We start from the raw sequence: 19,108 nt of genomic DNA, 5'->3' as shown, positions 1-19,108 counted from the left end.
CTTTCCCCTCTCTCCCCCCCTCCCCTCTCTCCTCATCCATACCCCTTTCCCCCCCTCCTTTTTTTGCTGTAAGTGTTCCTCCATAGAGAGAAAAAATGAGAGAAAAAACAGAACTCCAGCCAGATAGGAATTGTAGCAATAAACAGTAGCTAATAATATTCAAGATCATAAATGTATACCACATACCTCCTTAACCTGCTGCATTATATGTATAAGGTTTTTTGTCCTATGCATTGAAAGTATGTGTATAGATCATCATGTAATGAATTCAGGTGCATATATTCTGCGCTGTATTCATTATTTTTATTTTTTGTATTTATTATTTACTTTTTGTATTTTCTGTATATTATTTATTTATTTTTGATATTTCTTTGTTTATATTCCCTGTGTATATATATCTATATATTTGTTTAAATTATCTTGTCCCTGATTAAATTACATATGCAAAGAGCCATAATTATTAGAAGTATTTTTATTCTAACATGGTAGAAAAATTGCTCAGAATTTCCCCTAGATGGCAGTACAAATCCGTCTTGTCTGTTTTAGACAAATACGTCCAACTAAGTGATTCATCGCGCCCTACGGGCGCTCTTGACACCGCCGTAAGGGGCTGCGCCCCCTTAATTTGTGAACATTATGAGAAATATGGTTAGAATTGTATGTAAGATGCCCTGTATTGCAACCTGAGTTATAGGTGAAATGGGTGTGTATTGTTTTGTTTAATTAAAAAGCTGTTACAGAGTAAGATGTACATTGATAGTGTGGATGGTACAGTGACATTTGTGGGTGTGGGTGGGGGGGGGGGGGGTGTGCGCATGTTGTTTAGGTGTGTGTGTGCAATAGTATAGTAGGGTATTTCTGAGTCAGCGGCTCCCCACTGGCGGAGGTCACGACACAGGAAAACAGGAGGCTGGGTAGTGATAGGGGTGTGTGGGCATAAGGGGGACTAAAGAGGAGTGTGGGAGATACTGTGCAGCTTCTGCCAGTGGGTGAGGGTCCAGCGTGGCAGTACAGGAGTACAGGATGGTGGCCCTTAGTCAGTGTCTCCTCCTACTGGGTGGGAGTTCGGGTGCATGAGAGCAGGAGGCTGGGCTATGAGGCATGATAGGGGCATGTGGGCAAAACGGCGTCAGCGACTCCCCAGTGGTGGAAGTTACGGTTCAGGAGAGCAGGAAGCTGGGTAGTGATAGGGGTGTGTGAGTATACGGGGGACTAAAGAGGGGCTTAGGGGTGCCGTGAATTGCGGGAGGGGCGCGGGGGGTGCCGTGAATCAAGGGAGGGAGGGGGCGCAGGTGTCGGCGAATCGCGGGAGAGGGCAGGGGTCCGCAAAGCGTGGGAGGGGGCGTGAATTGCGTGAGGGGGGTTTGCGAATCGCGGGAGGGGGGGTGCGCGGGGGGTCCGTGAATTGCGGGAGGGGGGGCACGGGGCGCGAAGAATCACCTAGTTGGTTATATATTCTTGTAGAAGGATGGTAGGATGTTGCTGTCATTCAGAATGCATTTACATAAACAGTATTAGTAGCAGTAAAAGATCTGACTTAAAACACCTACAGTAAAACAGAACAGGTGTTATATATTATACAAAGAATTGGTTGATGATGTGTAGGTTGACATGCACATAGTTCATAGTTGTCACTGGAAAAAAATTGCTACACAAAAAAATCAACACAGAAAGTTCAACACATGTAAATGTTGACATAAGTGTGGCACTTCATCTGTGTCCATGTCGACACATGAGAATGAATATGAAAACATTGAAAAAAGAAAAATAAATCTTCAAAAACTCATGTCAACCTTTTTCATTGTCGACCATAGCCGTGCATGTGCCATTTAATCCTGGGGTTGCCGTGAATCGCACGCGGGGCTGGGGATGGAGGAGGTGAGGGGTGTCCGCGAATCACGGGAGGAGGGGTCGTGGGTGGATGCCGTGAATTGCGGGAGGGGGGGGTGGCAGGGGGGGGGGGTGGGTGCCGCGAATCGTGGGAGGGGGGGGCGCGGGGGGTTGCAGTGAATCGCGGGAGGGTGGGTCGTGGGGTTGCCGCAATGACAGGAGGGGGGGTCAGGGGTGGGGAATCGCGGTTGGGGGGGTCGTGGGGGGCACCGTGAACCTCGCGAGGGGGGCCCAGGGGGTTGGCGCGAGTCGCGGGAGGGGGGGTCGCGGGGTGCGGCGTATCGCAGGAGGGGGGGGTGTCAAGGGGGGTGGGGCCGCGAATCGCGGGAGTCACCGGGGGTGCCGCGAATTGCGGGGGGTGTGCTGCAAATCGCGGGAGGGGGGTTGCGGGGGGTGCCGCGAATCGCCACAAGAAAGGGCAACACATGTAATTGTTGACATAAGTGTGGCACTTCATTCGTGTCCATGTCGACACATGAGAATGAATATGAAAACATTGAAAAAGTGAAAAATAAATCTTGTCAACCTTTTTCATTGTCGACCATAGCCATGTCAGTGTTTTGCATGTGCCATTTAATCGTGGGGATGCCGTGAATTGCGGGAGGGGTGGTCACGGGGGGGGGGGGGGGGGGGGTGTGTGCCGCGAATCGTGGGAGGGGGGGCGCGGGGTGTTGCAGTGAATCGCGGGAGGGTGGGTCGCCGGGGCGGGTGGTTGACACAATGATAGGAGGGGGGTCAGGGGTGGGGAATCGCGGTTGGGGGGGGTCGTGGGGGGCACCGTGAACCTCGCGAGGGGGGGTCCAGGGGGTTGGCGCAAAACGCGGGAGGGGGGGTCGCGGGGTGCGGCGTATCGCAGGAGGGGGGGTGTGTGTCACGGGGTGGGGCCGCGAATCGCGGGAGTCACCGGGGGTGCCGCGAATCGCCACAAGAAAAAATCAACACAGAAAGGTCAACACATGTAAATGTTGACATAAGTGTGGCACTTCATTGGTGTCCATGTTGACACATGAGAATGAATATGAAAACATTGTAAAAGTGAAAAATAAATCTTGTCAACCTTTTTCATTGTCGACCATAGCCATGTCAGTGTTTTGCATGTGCCATTTAATCGTGGGGATGCCGTGAATGGGGGGGGGGGGGGGGGGGGAGGGAGGTGCATACCCAACATGACCCTCTCCAGGAGGGACACATTGCTCTGTTTCTGGACTTTCTTCTTAATTTATGGATTACCATCACCTGTGCTTAAACACCTTTCTTATCAATTACCCTGTTTAAAACAGGTGATGACAATCCTAAATTAAGATGGAAGTCCACAAACAGAGCATTCTGTCCCTCCTGGAGAGGGTCATGTTGGGAGGTATGTGGGGCGCTCACCTGGTGTGTCTGGTGAGTAGCTGTGTCTTTGCTGGGTAACATGGGGAGGCAGAGGGTGCCTGGTACTGTGCATACCTCCCAACATGACCTATGCCAGGAGGGACACAATGCTCTGCCGTTGGACTTTCTTCCTAATGTATGATTACCTCCATCTGTGTTGAACAGGTTAATTGATAGGAAAGGTGCTTCAACACAGGTGATGGCAATCATACATTAAAAGGAAAGTGCAGGAGCAGAGCATTGTGTCCCTCCTATGACGGTGGGCTCACTGGGCTGGTTCTCTGTCATGTGAGTCAGAGGCTCCACCCAGCGTTACAGCTTCAGACACACTTTGAGTGACAGATGTAGCCAAATATATAAGAGATGCTGAAACTTTATTGATAGAGTGATACAAACATACCACGTGACCGACACGTGATACCTGGGAACCAACTACGTACTTACAAATAAGCGATCATGTCATCAGCCCACGTGACACGCTTTCCAAAGAGAGGCTTGGTCCTCACCTATATACTTATAACGTAGCGCTGAAGCTCCCGCGATCACGTGCCGTTTCCCCACCTCAGAATGAGGCTTGAGATGCACATTATGCGCTTGTCTCCCTCTTCTTTCTCCAGCAAAGAGACCTGAAACGCACGCCGCGCGACCATATAGCACGGCTATTGGGTAATATCTCCCCCTCCCTGTTATTCATTACAGGCTGCCTTACTATTGGCCCAATATTTGTTTGCATGTATCCATGACAACACCACTTCCAAATAGGAAGTAAATAATGTGAAGGTCCGCTTTCTGTCCAATCAGGTGGTTTCACACTTGGAACCCTCTAAATAAAAAGAGTTTATTACTTATCTTTTTTGTTATGTATTCACATTTCTAATGTTTTTATATAGTTTGTTGCCTTCTGTTGCTCTCCAAGAATTGTTATTATATGTATAAAAACCAATGAGGTGTTTTTAGCCACACAGGTGCACTGCCTCTCTTAATTGAACTTTGGTGTATAAACCCCCAAGTGCTCAGCAGCTTTATACCTTTGAAAAAGCTGTCCCTGAGAGACAGTGAAACGCGTCAGAAGCTGCCACACCCTCTTGCCCCCAACTGCCACTTCACGCATTTGCACTTTATTTTTGGGATCCAACCAGCCGCCTCCACCAGTGGACCGGATAATACATCTACAGTGCCACAATTGGTCTTTTCCTCATGTTCCAGCAGGGATGATACAGCGAATATGCTATCCAAAAAGGATGTAAAGATCTCCCAGAGGAACCCACCAAAAGGACTGTACCGGTAACTATATCTCATCATCGAACATTCCTTGGATAAGGGAAGTTTGCTATCCCCTGTTTTACCAACTGGTCCCTTGTTTTACCAACTGGCGGCATCAATAGGAGCGGATCCCCCTCCTTGTTTCCCCCCCTGAAAAACATATCACTACAAGTGGCCTGGGGGGCAGTGAGCTTTGTTTTTAATTCTCAATTTTTAATGAAATTTAATATGTATGTGTACCAATAAATGTAATTTTCTTTTTCAAAATCCTCATTGGTTATAGTGCTACCTTTTTCCCTGTTTTTTCTCTGTTTATTTTAGGACCCACTCAGTCCCATTGGTAGCTGCTTTACAGAACACCCCTTGTCAGCGCCCATATAGCTACACAGCAGCTTCAGTCTGTCTGTAGAAATACGTCACCTGCTTTTGTAGAAGGTTCTGGATGTATTCCACTGTACAGATCACTCCTGTGCGACCACAACCTGCGCTGCACAACAGACACCAATATGGGTTACACTCAGTAGTAACCGTATAACATGACATCTAGCAACCAGCGATCAGTCTGCCAGCAATGACACACAGGGTGCCGTGCTTCTAAGTCAGGCCTAAAGTCCTGTAGTTGTGAAACTACACGTCCCAGCATGCCCCACTACAGTTTTAGCATTACCTACCAGAAAAACTGTGGCAGGGCATGCTGAGATGTGTAGTTTCACAACAGCTGGTGAATATACAGCTAATGCCGATGCATACCTCCCAACAGTCCCGATTTTATCGGGACAGTCCCGATTGTCAGGGCCTGTCCCGCTGTCCCACCCGCGGGCGGCAGTGTCCCGCGGTGTGGGGGGGCTGTTGGGAGTCTCCCCTGTCAGCTGCTAAGCAGCGGGGAATGAACGCTGTGCGCATGCGCACAGCGTCTATTCCCGAAGCCAGGGGGCTGGGGGCATGGCTAGAGGCTCACAAAGCCTCTGGGTCATGCCCCCATAGCGGCATAGCGGGGGGGGGAGCCGCGAGTATAGGCCACGCCCCCAAATTAGGCCACGCCCCCGAACTGCTGAACTACAAAAGTTGGGAGGTATGCCGATGTGTTATATACAGTCTGTGTGCTCCTGTATATGCATTAGTACCCCTGTATTACACAGTCACACTAACAGTCTACTGTATACTCACACACAGGCAATGTCACACACACACACACACTCACAATACTGGGGCAGTATAGTCACATTAATGCTCCAGTACACCCACATTCATCCCTAATACCTACTCTCACCTGCAGTACAGCCACTGACACTCCTGTATAACAGCACTCACCTGCAGTCCAGACACTCCTGTATAACTGCACTCACCTGCAGTACAGACACCCCTGTATAACAGCACTCACCTGCAGTACATACACTGACACCCCTGTATAAAAGCACTCACCTGCAGTACAGACACTGACACTCCTGTATAACTGCACTCACCTGCAGTGCACACACATTGGGGTGCTGTGCTCTCCTTGGTGCTGACGCATCAGATGAATCATCTCCAGGAAGCAGGCATACGAGTCCGGTATCCCGCGGTCAGGCCATGCTATGTACTGAAAATGTCCCACTTCCCGCACTTCCTGGGAGAGGAGAACAGATTAGGGTACGTTTGCTGAGAGCCAACAGTCAGTGTAATGAGGCAAAGTGGGACAGTCACAGGGATAGATGTTCTCATATACATTAGCATCAGCTAGCTGGCCAGGCTTATGCCAGGGGGGCACAAGGGCAGGCAGACAGACACAAGCCAGGTCGGCAAACGAGCAGGCCAACACGAGCCAGGTTGGCAAACGAGCAGGCCAACACAAGCCAGGTTGGCACACTAGTAAGTCCTGGGCTACACACAGACTGTGCACACTGTGAAATCATTAGAGAATTTTTTTTGTAGAGAAGGACTTGGGGGTCATCATAGATGATAAATTGGGTAATAGTGCACACTGCTCAAGTGCAGCAGCAAAAGCAAACCGGACACTGGCATGCATGAAAAGGGGAATGGATCCAATGTGATAGTGCCTCTTTACAAGGCATTGGTGAGGCCACACTTGGAACACTTTGTTCAGTTCTGGCACCGCACCTTAGTAAGGACATAAATGAATTGAAACAGGTACAGAGAAGTGCGACTAAGCTAGTAAAAGGTCTCGTATCACTAGAATACACAGATAGGTTAACCAGGCTGAATATGTTATCACTGGAGAAACAGGTTGAGAGGTGATCTGATTAGTATGTTCAGATACAGGACTGGGAATCATATGGAACTGGGAGATGATTGGTCACTAACAGGCCTATACTTAAGACACGCGGGCATGTACTGAGGCTCGAGGAAACGAAATTCCGTACTGAATTAAGAACAGGATTCTTCACCATTAGAGCAGTAACATTCTGGAACTCATTGCCGGTGGGGTGATTACAGCAACTATTGTTAATGGATTTATATAAAAACTGGATACATTTTTGGCCACTAGGGGAATCCTATAGATATGACTTACTCATGTCAGTAGTTACAAGTTAAATATGTTGAACTCTATGTCAGTTTGTCTCTACCCAGTTTGTTTAATCACTGTTGTTTCCAATTTTAAAGAGCAACGGAATATGCTGCGCTCTATACGACACTGTAAATAAATAAACAAATTCGCAGCCCAGAGATCAGGACTGAATAACCCCCAATATCCTACCGATCAGGACAATAAGCCCAGTTCTAGAACAGTTGACAGATGCCCTTTAATTGGTGTCCATTGGCTCAATAGTGACCTCTGGTGGCCATAGGTGGAATTGCCTAAGGTCACTCCCAACTCCAGTTCCCTGACATGCTGTCCCCCTGCCCCTCCGCCAGCCCTCCCTGCTCTGCATTACATGGCTCTGTGCTGCACTCACCTCCTGAAACATCACCTTGAGATTCCGAAACACGACCTCTGGATTCACCATGACCTTCGCTACCTGCCAGGGGACAGTGAAGCCAAAAATGATGCCAAACTGCAGCAGGAGGAGGGCGGTAAATCGTATGCGACTGCGATAGGCTGATATACCGACCGTGCTGACGACGAACGGGCCATAGAGGACGGGTCCCTCGTCTAGCGGCCAGTAACGCTCACATTTTTTCTGCGGGAGAAACACCGGTCATTTCAGCAGAGGTCACACAGCGGCGTAAGCTGCGCTTATTCTATCCTCACTTTGGGCCAGATGCACTAAGCTTTAAAAGTGATAAATTGGAGAGTGATGAACAGCCAGCCAATCAGCTCCTGCCTGACATGTCACAGACTGTGTTTGAAAAATGTCAGGTAGGAGCTGATTGGTCGGTTGTTTATCACTCTCCATTTTATCACTTGTGAAGCTTAGTGCATCTGGCCCTGCCTGCGGCCGGTCTGTGCAATCATGCTAATGCAGGAGGCTGCGGCGATTGCGCAGTCAGTGTGTACCTGTGCGCAGCTGGTAGTACATTTACAAAACCTCTTTGAATCAGGCCCTAAGCAGTTCTCGTAGGGATGGGGAAACAAGTTTATAAGAATTATTTACAGAACCCTGGTTCTGCTCTCGGTGAGGTCACCTGACCGATGTGACAGTTCCCGGGGTCCTTCCTCTTCTCTCAGCAAATAATAGTAAACTGCGTAAGATGAAGGAACTCATTGTGGTTGAAGGTGACCACAGGCTTCTATAGCACGGAGGTGTGTGACTGCAGCACAAAGCTGTACAGCAACGATGTGACGGTTGAGCGCGGTTGGCGTAGTGGTTAGCATGATTGCTGCATATCCCTTGAGTTCCATTCCTGAGCCAAGTCATAGGTGTGGAGTTTGTATGCTCTCCCTGTGTTTGCATGGGTTCCCTGCAAGGGCGTGCGAACACATGCTGCGAATGGGTGGCGGCCCGGATACGCAAGGCTGCAACCAGAATAACCCCCCCAGAGTGTAAGCTCCACTGGGGTGGATGTGACGAACATAGTCTCTGTACAGGGCTGCGGAATATGCGTGCACTATATACGTGAGGGATGACGTACAGTCCACCAGTGTTGTTTGATAGGTATGTCAGAGAGCAGCGATGCTGACTGCAGTGCTTACCTTGCCCTGTTCCATCTCCCGACACGCCATCACGATCACCTGTAAGAGAGATGGGGAGGAAGATCAGGGTGACGGTTGGAGTATAGCGGCAAATCCCTGGCATAACACGACAGGGGGGCAGCCATCTTGCCAACCGATAGACAGTTTAGGTGCCCATACACGGTGCGAGGGTGCTGTGCGATGTGCGCTCCCGCTGGCATCCCGTCGCTCAGTATATATATAGTCGGTGGAGCCCGTGCTTTGTGAACTAGCTTCGGATCTCTTCGCATGCGTTCTAGTTCAAAACGCACAGAAATATTGTACCGTGTATGGGCACCTTTAGTAATTAGTTACTATGGGGCAGATGAATTAAGCCTGGTGAAGTGGGCGGTGATAATGCAGCAGCCAATAAGCTCCTAACTACTGTCAAGTTACAGACTGGGTTTGAAAATGACAGTTTGGAGCTGACTGGCTGCTGCGTAATCACCTGCCACTTTATCACTTCACCAGGCTTAATAAATCTGCCCCTCATCTCCTCTAGGCTAGTCAGGTTAACAATGGACAGATAGGATTACACATAATAATAGGTCCAGCACCATGACAAAGCATGAGGATGACCAGCTGCCCACCTGGCTCTTATCGAGCCCCAAGTCATAACAGAACTGTGGCACTATATTCATCACAATATAATGCAAGTGGTATAATTTCCTTTTATTTATGGAGATGTTGGGGCTGATAATGTTCACGCCCATGAGGAACTGGCCACACCCATACAGCACAAGCCGACATGGAACTGGCCCCACCCACAAAACACTGGTCACGCCCACATAACACTGGTCACAGCTCCTCACCTTCTTAGAAGTCCTTTGATAAAGCTCAGCCGTTTATCTGGCCCTGAGGACACCAGGTCAGTTGCCTTCTTTCCTATTGGTCTTCATGGGCAGTTGCACAGGGGCCCAAGGATTCTAGGGGCCTGCCACCCACCCCAATGGGGAAGACGGCACTGCCCAGGGGAGCTGCCGAGGTTGCAGCAGCTGGGCGCGGGCAGCGGTGGCTGGAAGCTTGTAGTGCTGCGCTATTTGCTATGTGGCGGGAGGGAAGCACTGCAGAATTTGAAAAGACTGGCCAAATGCTGATTGGCTGAGACAATTCAGCCAATCAGCGTCCAATCTTTTCACATTTAGCAGCGCTACCCGCCCGCCGCCCAGCAAACAGCTCTACAAGCTCCCAACCCCGCTGCCTGCACAGAGAGGGGAGGGCCCAGTGAATTATTTTGCCCGGGAGCCCGGGCTAATGTTAAGACGGCCCTGCATCAGGTGAGGAAATAGACCAAGGCTGCACTATATAATGTCTCAGCCATGTCTAGCTCTCTCTGTTATCAGCAATTAGAGAGTCACTTCACAGCTTCAACGCCACAAGAGCATTAACCCCAACAACTAGTCCAGGGACACCCGTTCTAAGCACTAGGTGACAGATCTAACCCATGCTGTACCGTGCAGAGAATAAGAGCTGGATTTATGGAGACTTTACCATCCTTTATCTGCTTATCTTTTCCAAACAAACCAAAGAGAAAACGTGACCAGCCGAGGTCTACACTCTACGTACAACCAGTAGTACCAGATCAGCCAGTGGCCACCCGCCAAGGCCTATAATTATCTGCTAAGTAATATAAAGGCTTATTAAGTGACGGATAATAATTCACAGAGTGTGCGTAAGCTGCCAGACATGAAGCTGTCACACTGGGTAAATGTGGTGAACCAGATATTTGTGTTTTCCCGACTGTCGCTGATGTAAAACCTGACAAAGAACAATGGGGCACATTTGTCATTGAGTTGTTGCTAATTAAAACTCCTCGCATAGGATCAACGGGGCTACAGCCAATCATCTCTCAGCTGTCATGTGTTTGAAAAAATGACAGTTTGGAGCTGATTGGTCGGAGCCCCATTTATCATACACTGGGAGTTTTAAATGGCTAAAACGCCTTGATGTGTGGGACCCAATGTGTTTAGCGCTGTAATGCGGCTATAGATCCATTACGTTAAGCCTGGTTTTGGCACGATCACTGGTGAGGAAGTGGCTTCCTCACACAGATCCTTGCATTAGCATATCGTAATAAGTGGTTTCCTGCAGTTATTGCATCCAACTCAGAATCAGTACTGTTATCTCAATCTGTAGCTCCTAATTATGCATTATCCCTTCCTCATCCCTTATCCACCCCCTTCCTATTTCTACCGCTACCCTCCCTCTCCCTTGTTCCCTGTTGATGTTTGGACCTTGTACTCTACATTTTTTGTCTTTTGCTTGTCAGTAGAACGTCTAGGACTGGTACAGTGCTCGCGTCTGATTGGCAGAGAACATTGTATGTTCAGACACAGAAAAGTAAAGGAAGGTGCAGCTGACCTTCATAACTCCTCCCCCTCCATACCAGCCCCTTCCCCTTAAACATGAGTTCTAAATAGCTAAAACCCTTCCGTAATCCATAATCAGTATAGACTGCCAGGGGAAATTAGTATTAAAAGTTTAGGTTCTCAGGCACAAACACGATCCTTAGGGCGGTATTCAATCCACGTTCTTGGCCCGCTCAACTGCATCCTGGCAGGCGGGATTCAATGTCCCGCCTACCGAGAGCTGAAAAGGGGGCGTGGCCGCGAGAACCGGCTGTGGATTGTCGAGATCTGGCCGCCAGCTCGACAATCCACGGCCGTTCTCATTAAAACGAGCCTGACTGCTTATAAAGTCGGGATTGTTTTGCCGAGATGCCTGTTCAATGCTGTCGGATTTGTCTTCTCTTCCCGTTCACCTCTTACAATGAATCCTCACCAACGCCAGCCAGTAACGCACGCGTTCCATAAATCTGCGCCATATGCAGGACTACGCAGTACCTGTAGCTGACACGATGACGTACCTTAACCTGATACTGCCAGATCATCCTCCAGAAGTCCACCACCGTGTGACTGAGCGGCCCCTGAGTGGCAATGTAGCGTGGCAGGTGATCCGCACCCTGCAGAAGAAAGCCACAGGTCCACTTACTACAGAGACAGACACAGCGCACAGCGGACTCACTGCGCAGATATGAGGCAGCCAACCAGAGGCTGAGCCAGAAGGTACTAATGAGCTATCTATATATTGGTGGGTGTTTACCTTTATAAAGCTGGCATTAATATAATCGGATCCAGTTCCGTCAGCGAGCAATGTGACCGGCACCCGGGTTTGGTCATCTGTAACAGGACAAACAACATAAAGAATAAATGTACGATAATCACACAAAAAGCAAAACAAAATCCAGTAAAAGATGAATAGTGACATATTCGGGGGCAGATATAGAGGTGACGCAGACCGTGCACGGCTGCGATTACTCGCTGATCCCCAAGTATGCAGATGCCAGAGTGTAAGTGTTCGCCTTGTGTACTAGCGGGGGCGGGCTCAGAAAACCACACCCACTTTGTATATGATCAAGTGCACTGGGGGAGCCAATATCTCTATCGGACGCACCATCGGTTACAGCATCGATTCCTCTAGCAACCTGCAGTAGATAATTCCATGCAACTGAATTAGGATATGGTCACTGTGGCTGTGGAACAATGAAGGACACCTTAGCCACATGCTGAGCCACACCCATACCACTCCCACAACACACCCATGTCACTCCCCCAATCAAAAGATCGTCATGGCAATGGTCGACACACCTGCATAATTTGTACCACGCTTCAAAAATGCTCGGTGGCCACCCCTCCAACAGTCAATTGCGACAACCGTTGCGCTTTCGCCGCCCCCTGGCGCTACTTAAACTGTGGACATGATGTGGATTAACTGCCTGTGCAAAAATTGCGATTTGTGGTTTTCTGCTGTACTGAATCAGCGCCCCGATGTCAGACTGACAAAATCTGACAAAATTTCTGACAAAATCCTTCATAGATGGACAAAACCATGTGCACTGCAGGTGGGGCAGATGTTACTTGTGCAGAGAGAATTAGATTGGCGTGAGTTATTTTGTTTCTGTGCAGGGTAAATACTGGCTGCTTTATTTTTACACTGCAATATAGATCTCACTTTGAAGTAAATCCCCACCCAAATCTAATTCTCTCTGCACAAGTAACATCTGCCCCACCTGCAGTGTACATGGTTTTGTCCATCTAAGAAGGATTTTGTCAGAACTAGGATTTTGAGTGAACTAGAATAAGGCCCATATTATGTGCCCTCTGACAACTTATACTAGACCTTCAGTCCCTTTAGGTGTCACTGTCACAATGGCGATTACGCAGGGTAAGATTCCATGAAATGTTCTGTGCACATAACGATGTAATACAATATACACACTACATGCAAATCAGTAAGGAAGCAATGAGTCCACCAGGGCATCCCGGTGTGTGCCGCAGGGTGTGGCGCCCATAATACCGGGTTTTGCATAACTGTATTAGGAAAATGGTTGGTGGCATAAGGGGACGCTGAAGGAGGCCCTTTGTCCCAGTTCTGATTGGCTCTAGCTGCGGCCATATATTCAGGGACATTTATGCCGGTGAATGATTTAGAGGAGTATTTATCAAAGCTTGTGCAGAGAGAAAATTGTGAGATAAAGCAAAGCAAACTTTTTAGCAAATGGACAAATACATGATGCACTGCAGGTGGGGCAGATGTAACATGTACAGAGAGAGTTAGATTTGGGTGGGGTGTTTTGAAACTGGGATCTAAATTGAAGTGTAAGAATAAAGCAGCCGGTATTTACCCTGCACAGAAACAACATAACACCCACATCTAATTCCCTCTGCACCTGTCGCATCTGCCCCACCTGCAGTGCACATGGTTTTGTCCATTTGCTAAAACCGTGCTTTGCGATCAGGTCTGAATAACCCCCAAAGTACCAACCAATCAGCTCCTAGCGGACACTTTTCAAACAGAACCTGTAAAATGTAAGGCGGAAGCGGATTGGTTGGTTTATCGCTAACATTTTTATCTCTCTCCAAGCGTTGATAAAATACCCCATTACACTGTGACTTCCCATATACTCACACGGCAATATGTCCTTGTACCGATTCTTCTTTAGGTTCTCCGGGCTCCCCCCCACCTCCGTGGAGACACTGTTATCCTGTCGGAAAGCGGCAGCTTGTTCCTTAATCTCCTGCCAAAACAAGCAGTTACTAGTTTACAGCATATGAAGTAATGTGTCGCCTGTTACATGTTCCCAGCACAGACTGCACAGAGGCCCTTATTCTAGTTCACTCTTTCTGACAAAATCCTTTGTAGATGGACAAAACCATGTGCACTGCAGGTGGGGCAGATGTTACTTGTGCAGAGAGAATTAGATTTAGATGAGTTATTTTGTTTCTGTGCAGGGTAAATACTGGCTGATTTATTTCTACACTGCAATATAGATCTCACTTTGAAGTAAAACCCCACCCAAATCTAACTCTCTCTGCACAAGTAACATCTGCCCCACCTGCAGTGCACATGGTTTTGTCCATCAAGGAATTTGTCAGAAAGAGTGAACCAAAAAAAACCCGTGACAGACTATACAGATATCCTGCGTATTTGGGTGAATGGATTGCTGCATGGAAGGTATTGCCACAGGCACCCTTGCAGCACACGGGTTTGGTTCAAATGGTCAAAAATGCGCCCGACAGCAAAGTTGCACGGGACCTGGGGGCTCACTCGCACCAAGCTGCATGGTGTATCGGGGCAGGAGATACGAGGATACATCTGTAGATGGGCAGATGTGAGCATTAGTATAAGCAGCCTCTACTCAGTGACTGTTAGCTTGTAACATCTGCCTCCTCCTAGGTTCCTGTCCTGCAGACCAAGGGGGTTATTCTGGTTCACTCACAAAGGCACAATCACTCTCTAATGGACAAATCCACGTGCACTGCAGGTGGGGCTGATGTAACATGTGCAGAGAGAGTTAGATTTGGGTGTTTTATTGTTTCTGTGCAGGGTAAATACTGGCTGCTTTATTTTTACACTGCAATATAGATATCAGTTTGAAGTACAAACCCCACCCAAATATAATTCTCTCTGCACATGTTACATCAGCCCCACCTGCAGTGCATATGGGGGTTATTCACATTTGTTTGGTCCTCCGTGCGTCCGATGTTGCGCATCTGACTCTGCACATGCTCAGGCGCGTTTCTGCTCATGTGCAGACGTAGGGTGCGTGCACCCGTGGCAAACTTTCAGTTCGCCGGGTGCACGCACCCATGACGGCGTGTGGGGGGGGGGGGTGCCGGGCTACACCATTACCATATGGGAACACCCAGCATTCCATGGGCGTTCTCATGGTAATAAAGCGGTGACGCGGGTGTGGGGGGCGGGCAGCTGACATCACCGATGTCAGCTGCCCGCTCATATCCATGCCAGTGTGCACGCATATGTAAGGGACTTAAAAGTCAATTTTATATGCGTGCACGCAGCACATATTTCGATGGAGCAGATATAGAGGTGGATGCAGAGGGTGCTGCGGCTCAGTCTACTGGTGGGCGCAGCGTCTGTGGCTTTAGGCAAATGCCGCTACAAATGGACATTTATTAAGTTACAGTCTATTTCAATTTAGGCAATTTAAAATAGAATTTAGATATAGTGAAATGCGTTGGGATAGTAGCGATGGTTCTGGTGTAGTAGTGAAATGCACTGGTATGGTAGTGATGGTTCTGGTGTAGTAGTGAAATGCACTGGTATGGTAGTGATGGCTCTGGTGTAGTAGTAGCTAAATGCACTGGTATGGTAGTGATGGCTCTGGTGTAGTAGTAGCTAAATGCACTGGTATGGTAGTGATGGCTCTTGTGTAGTAGTGAAATGCACTGGTATGGTAGTGATGGTTCTGGTGTAGTAGTGAAATGCGCTGGTATGGTAGTGATGGTTCTGGTGTAGTAGTAGCTAAATGCACTGGTATGGTAGTGATGGCTCTGGTGTAGTAGTAGCTAAATGCACTGGTATGGTAGTGATGGCTCTGGTGTAGTAGTAGCTAAATGCACTGGTATGGTAGTGATGGTTCTGGTGTAGTAGTGAAATGCACTGGTATGGTAGTGATGGTTCTGGTGTAGTAGTGAAATGCGCTGGTATGGTAGTGATGGTTCTGGTGTAGTAGTAGCTAAATGCACTGGTATGGTAGTGATGGCTCTGGTGTAGTAGTGAAATGCACTGGTATGGTAGTGATGGTTCTGGTGTAGTAGTGAAATGCACTGGTATGGTAGTGATGGTTCTGGTGTAGTAGTGAAATGCACTGGTATGTTAGTGATGGTTCTGGTGTAGTAGTGAAATGCGCTGGTATAGTAGCGATGGTTCTGGTGTAGTAGTGAAATGCGTTGGTATAGTAGTGATGGTTCTGGTGTAGTAGTGAAATGCACTGGTATGGTAGTGATGGCTCTGGTGTAGTAGTAGCTAAATGCACTGGTATGGTAGTGATGGCTCTGGTGTAGTAGTAGCTAAATGCACTGGTATAGTAGTGATGGCTCTGGTGTAGTAGTGAAATGTTCTGTTATAGTAGCGATGGTTCTGGTGTAGTAGTGAAATGCGTTGGTATAGTAGTGATGGTTCTGGTGTAGTAGTGAAATGCACTGGTATGGTAGTGATGGCTCTGGTGTAGTAGTAGCTAAATGCACTGGTATGGTAGTGATGGCTCTGGTGTAGTAGTAGCTAAATGCACTGGTATAGTAGTGATGGCTCTGGTGTAGTAGTGAAATGTTCTGTTATAGTAGCGATGGTTCTGGTGTAGTAGTGAAATGCTCTGGTATAGTAGCGATGGTTCTGGTGTAGTAGTGAAATGTTCTGTAATAGTAGCGATGGTTCTGGTGTAGTAGTGAAATGCGCTGGTATAGTAGCGATGGTTCTGGTGTAGTAGTGAAATGCGCTGGTGTAGTAGCGATGGTTTTGGTGTAGTAGTGAAATACGCTGGAATAGTAGTGATGGTTCTGGTGTAGTAGTGAAATGCGCTGGTATAGTAGCGATGGTTCTGGTGTAGTAGTGAAATGCGCTGGTGTAGTAGCGATGGTTCTGGTGTAGTAGTGAAATGCGCTAGTATAGTAGCGATGATTCTGGTGTAGTAGTGAAATGTGCTGGAATAGTAGTGAAATGCTCTGGTATAGTAGCGATGATTCTGGTGTAGTAGTGAAATGCGCTGGTATATTAGTGATGGTTCTGGTGTAGTAGTAAAATGCGCTGGTTTGGTAGTGATGGTTCTGGTGTAGTAGTGAAATGCGCTGGTATATTAGTGATGATTCTGGTGTAGTAGTGAAATGCGCTGGTATATTAGTGATGGTTCTGGTGTAGTAGTAAAATGCGCTGGTTTGGTAGTGATGGTTCTGGTGTAGTAGTAAAATGCACTGGTCTAGTAGTGATGGTCCTGGGCTAGTGGTGAAATGCGCTGATATTGTAGTGATGGTTCTGGTGTAGGAGTGAAATATGCTTGACAATCAGCGAATATTCTGGAATAGTAGTGTACTGCGCTGGTGCAGGTGCGATTAGTGTGTAGTACTATAGGGTGTTGTGTGTTTTTATTGGAATAGCAGCTTCTGACAAATGTTGATGCAGTGTAATTGGCACCTTGGTGGCATAGTTGGGAGGTTTATTGATGCAGTAAAGGGAAAAAAGACAAACACTGGTCAGGTGTAGTACTAGTAATGGAGGAAATGCCAACATTAAAATGGTGTAGTGCATTCTGAGCTGCAAAATCAAAGTTTCGGTGAGCAGAGTAATACCCATGGATCGAGTGTAGGAGCAGCAGAGTAATACCCAGATATGGGGTAAGAGTAGCAGAGTAATACACATGGATCTGGTGTAGGGCCAGCAGAGTAATACACATGGATATGGAGTAGACATAACAAAGGAATAGTATAGTGACTGCAAACTATGAGCGACGCAGGAATAGCAGGGTGACAAGATGGAAAGCGGAGCAGGACAGCAACAGCAGACTGACACAGCAGCATTAGTGAAAAAGCAGAGAAACACAGGAATAGTAAAGTGAAAGCGGAGCAGCAGAGTGACAGGTAAAGTAACAGTGTAATATAAGTGACAGAGCAATAGTAGCGACACCAGAGCAGCAGAGTAACAGCGGGAAAATCGAGTGACACAGAAGCATGAGTGATGCAGGAATAGTACAGTGAAGGAGGAAAAGTGAGAGCAGTATAATAACACAGAAGCAGCAGCTATGCAGGAATAGTAGTTAAGACACAAGAGCAGCAGCGTAACAGGAATAGTAGGGTAAAACATGAACAGCAAAGTGATAGCAGAATATAAATGACACAGGAATAGTAGTGAGACCTCAACAGCAGAGTGACAGCGGAATTTATAGAGTGACATAAAAATAAGATTAACGGAATAGCAGGATCAAAGTGGAATAGTAGAGGAACAGTGGAGCAGCAGGTTGATAGTTGAATAGCAGGGAGACAGTGGAGTAGTACAGTGACAGTGGAGCAATAGAGAGACACTGAAACATCTAATTATGTGAAATTAGACACCGGAGCAGCAGAATGACAAGTGACAGAGTAGTAGTGACTATGGAATAGCAGAGTTATACCTGTGCAGCGTCATGAGAGTGGAACAGAAAAGTGACCCTGGAGCAACATAGTTAGTGTAACTTACACTGGAATAGCAAAATGACACTGGAGCAGCAGATTTAGTGTGGAAGATCAGAGTGACAAAGGAATAGCGGAGTGACAGTGGAACAGTAACACCTGACACCTGGTGCAACAAAGTGAGAGTGGAATACGAGTGCAAGAGTAGAATAGCAGGGTGGCATTGGAGCAGCAAAGTGAGAGTGCAATAGCAGAATGACAGCAGAGCAGCTGTGTGACACAGGTGGTCGGTGGAATAGTAGTGTGACAATGGAATAGTATTGTGACACCGGTAAAGAAGTGTGAAAGTGGGGCAGCAGAGTGACACCGGCAGAATAGATAGCAGTGTGACAGCGGAACAGCAGATTGACAGCAGAGTGACAGCGGAATATCGGAGGGGGGGATTATATAAAGAGGTCGGGTCTCACCTGGAACTCTTTCCCCACAGGGTCCTCTTCCCCCGGGTACATGGCGAGCTGCGCCCGGGCCAGGAAGCCCCGGAGGTTCTCCGTGACCCGGCTCATGTCACCGCGCCAGGCAGACACCTGTCCTCGCAGGGAAGTCGGGGCAGAATGAGGAAGTGTCCGGAGAGGGAACCTGAGAGCCCGGCCACACCTCCCAGCCCTGCCCCGCACCCAGCTCCTGTACTGCCGGAGGTGCTACACCTGGACTACCGGGGGGGCCCTCTCCTCTCCCCCCTGTATACAGCCTGTCTCTCTCCCCCATGGTAAAGTTTCCCCCCTGTATACAGCCTGTGTTCTCCCCCTCCCCCCCCAAAATATGGTGAGCTCTCCCCCCTGTATACAACCCCCCCACCCCACCCCACCCATGGTGAGGTCCCCTCTCCCCGCTGTATACAACCTGTCGCTCTCCCCCTGTATACAACCTGCCGCTCTCCCCATGGTGAGGTCTACCCCCATCTATACAGCCGGTCTCCTCTCCCTCCGTATATACACAGCCTGGAGTCCTCACCATTGGGGAGAGAGACAGG

The 19,108-nt window shown here is 48.3% G+C and overlaps 1 protein-coding gene across 1 annotated transcript in view; it reads right to left on the bottom strand.

Moving 5' to 3' along the window:
* The window catches only part of PTPN18 (protein tyrosine phosphatase non-receptor type 18), a 43,850-nt gene extending 25,009 nt beyond the window's left edge, over nt 1-18,841 (bottom strand). Inside the window, exons 1-9 of the mRNA XM_083161316.1 lie at nt 18,546-18,841; nt 13,586-13,694; nt 11,720-11,796; nt 11,484-11,579; nt 8,600-8,638; nt 7,578-7,646; nt 7,422-7,484; nt 5,991-6,133; nt 4,948-5,014 (exon numbers count right to left, since the gene is read on the bottom strand). Coding sequence (XP_083017442.1) covers nt 4,948-5,014; nt 5,991-6,133; nt 7,422-7,484; nt 7,578-7,646; nt 8,600-8,638; nt 11,484-11,579; nt 11,720-11,796; nt 13,586-13,694; nt 18,546-18,641 — 759 coding nt within the window. The 5' untranslated portion in view covers nt 18,642-18,841. The remainder of the gene's footprint in view (nt 1-4,947; nt 5,015-5,990; nt 6,134-7,421; nt 7,485-7,577; nt 7,647-8,599; nt 8,639-11,483; nt 11,580-11,719; nt 11,797-13,585; nt 13,695-18,545) is intronic.
* Nucleotides 18,842-19,108: the final 267 nt, after the last annotated feature.

Source organism: Crinia signifera, chromosome 9 (genome assembly GCF_055691185.1).
Source record: "Crinia signifera chromosome 9, ASM5569118v1, whole genome shotgun sequence".
NCBI lineage: Eukaryota > Metazoa > Chordata > Amphibia > Anura > Myobatrachidae > Crinia > Crinia signifera.
The sequence above is the reverse complement of the archived record's forward strand: the minus strand, read 5'-3'. Positions and strand labels throughout refer to the sequence as shown.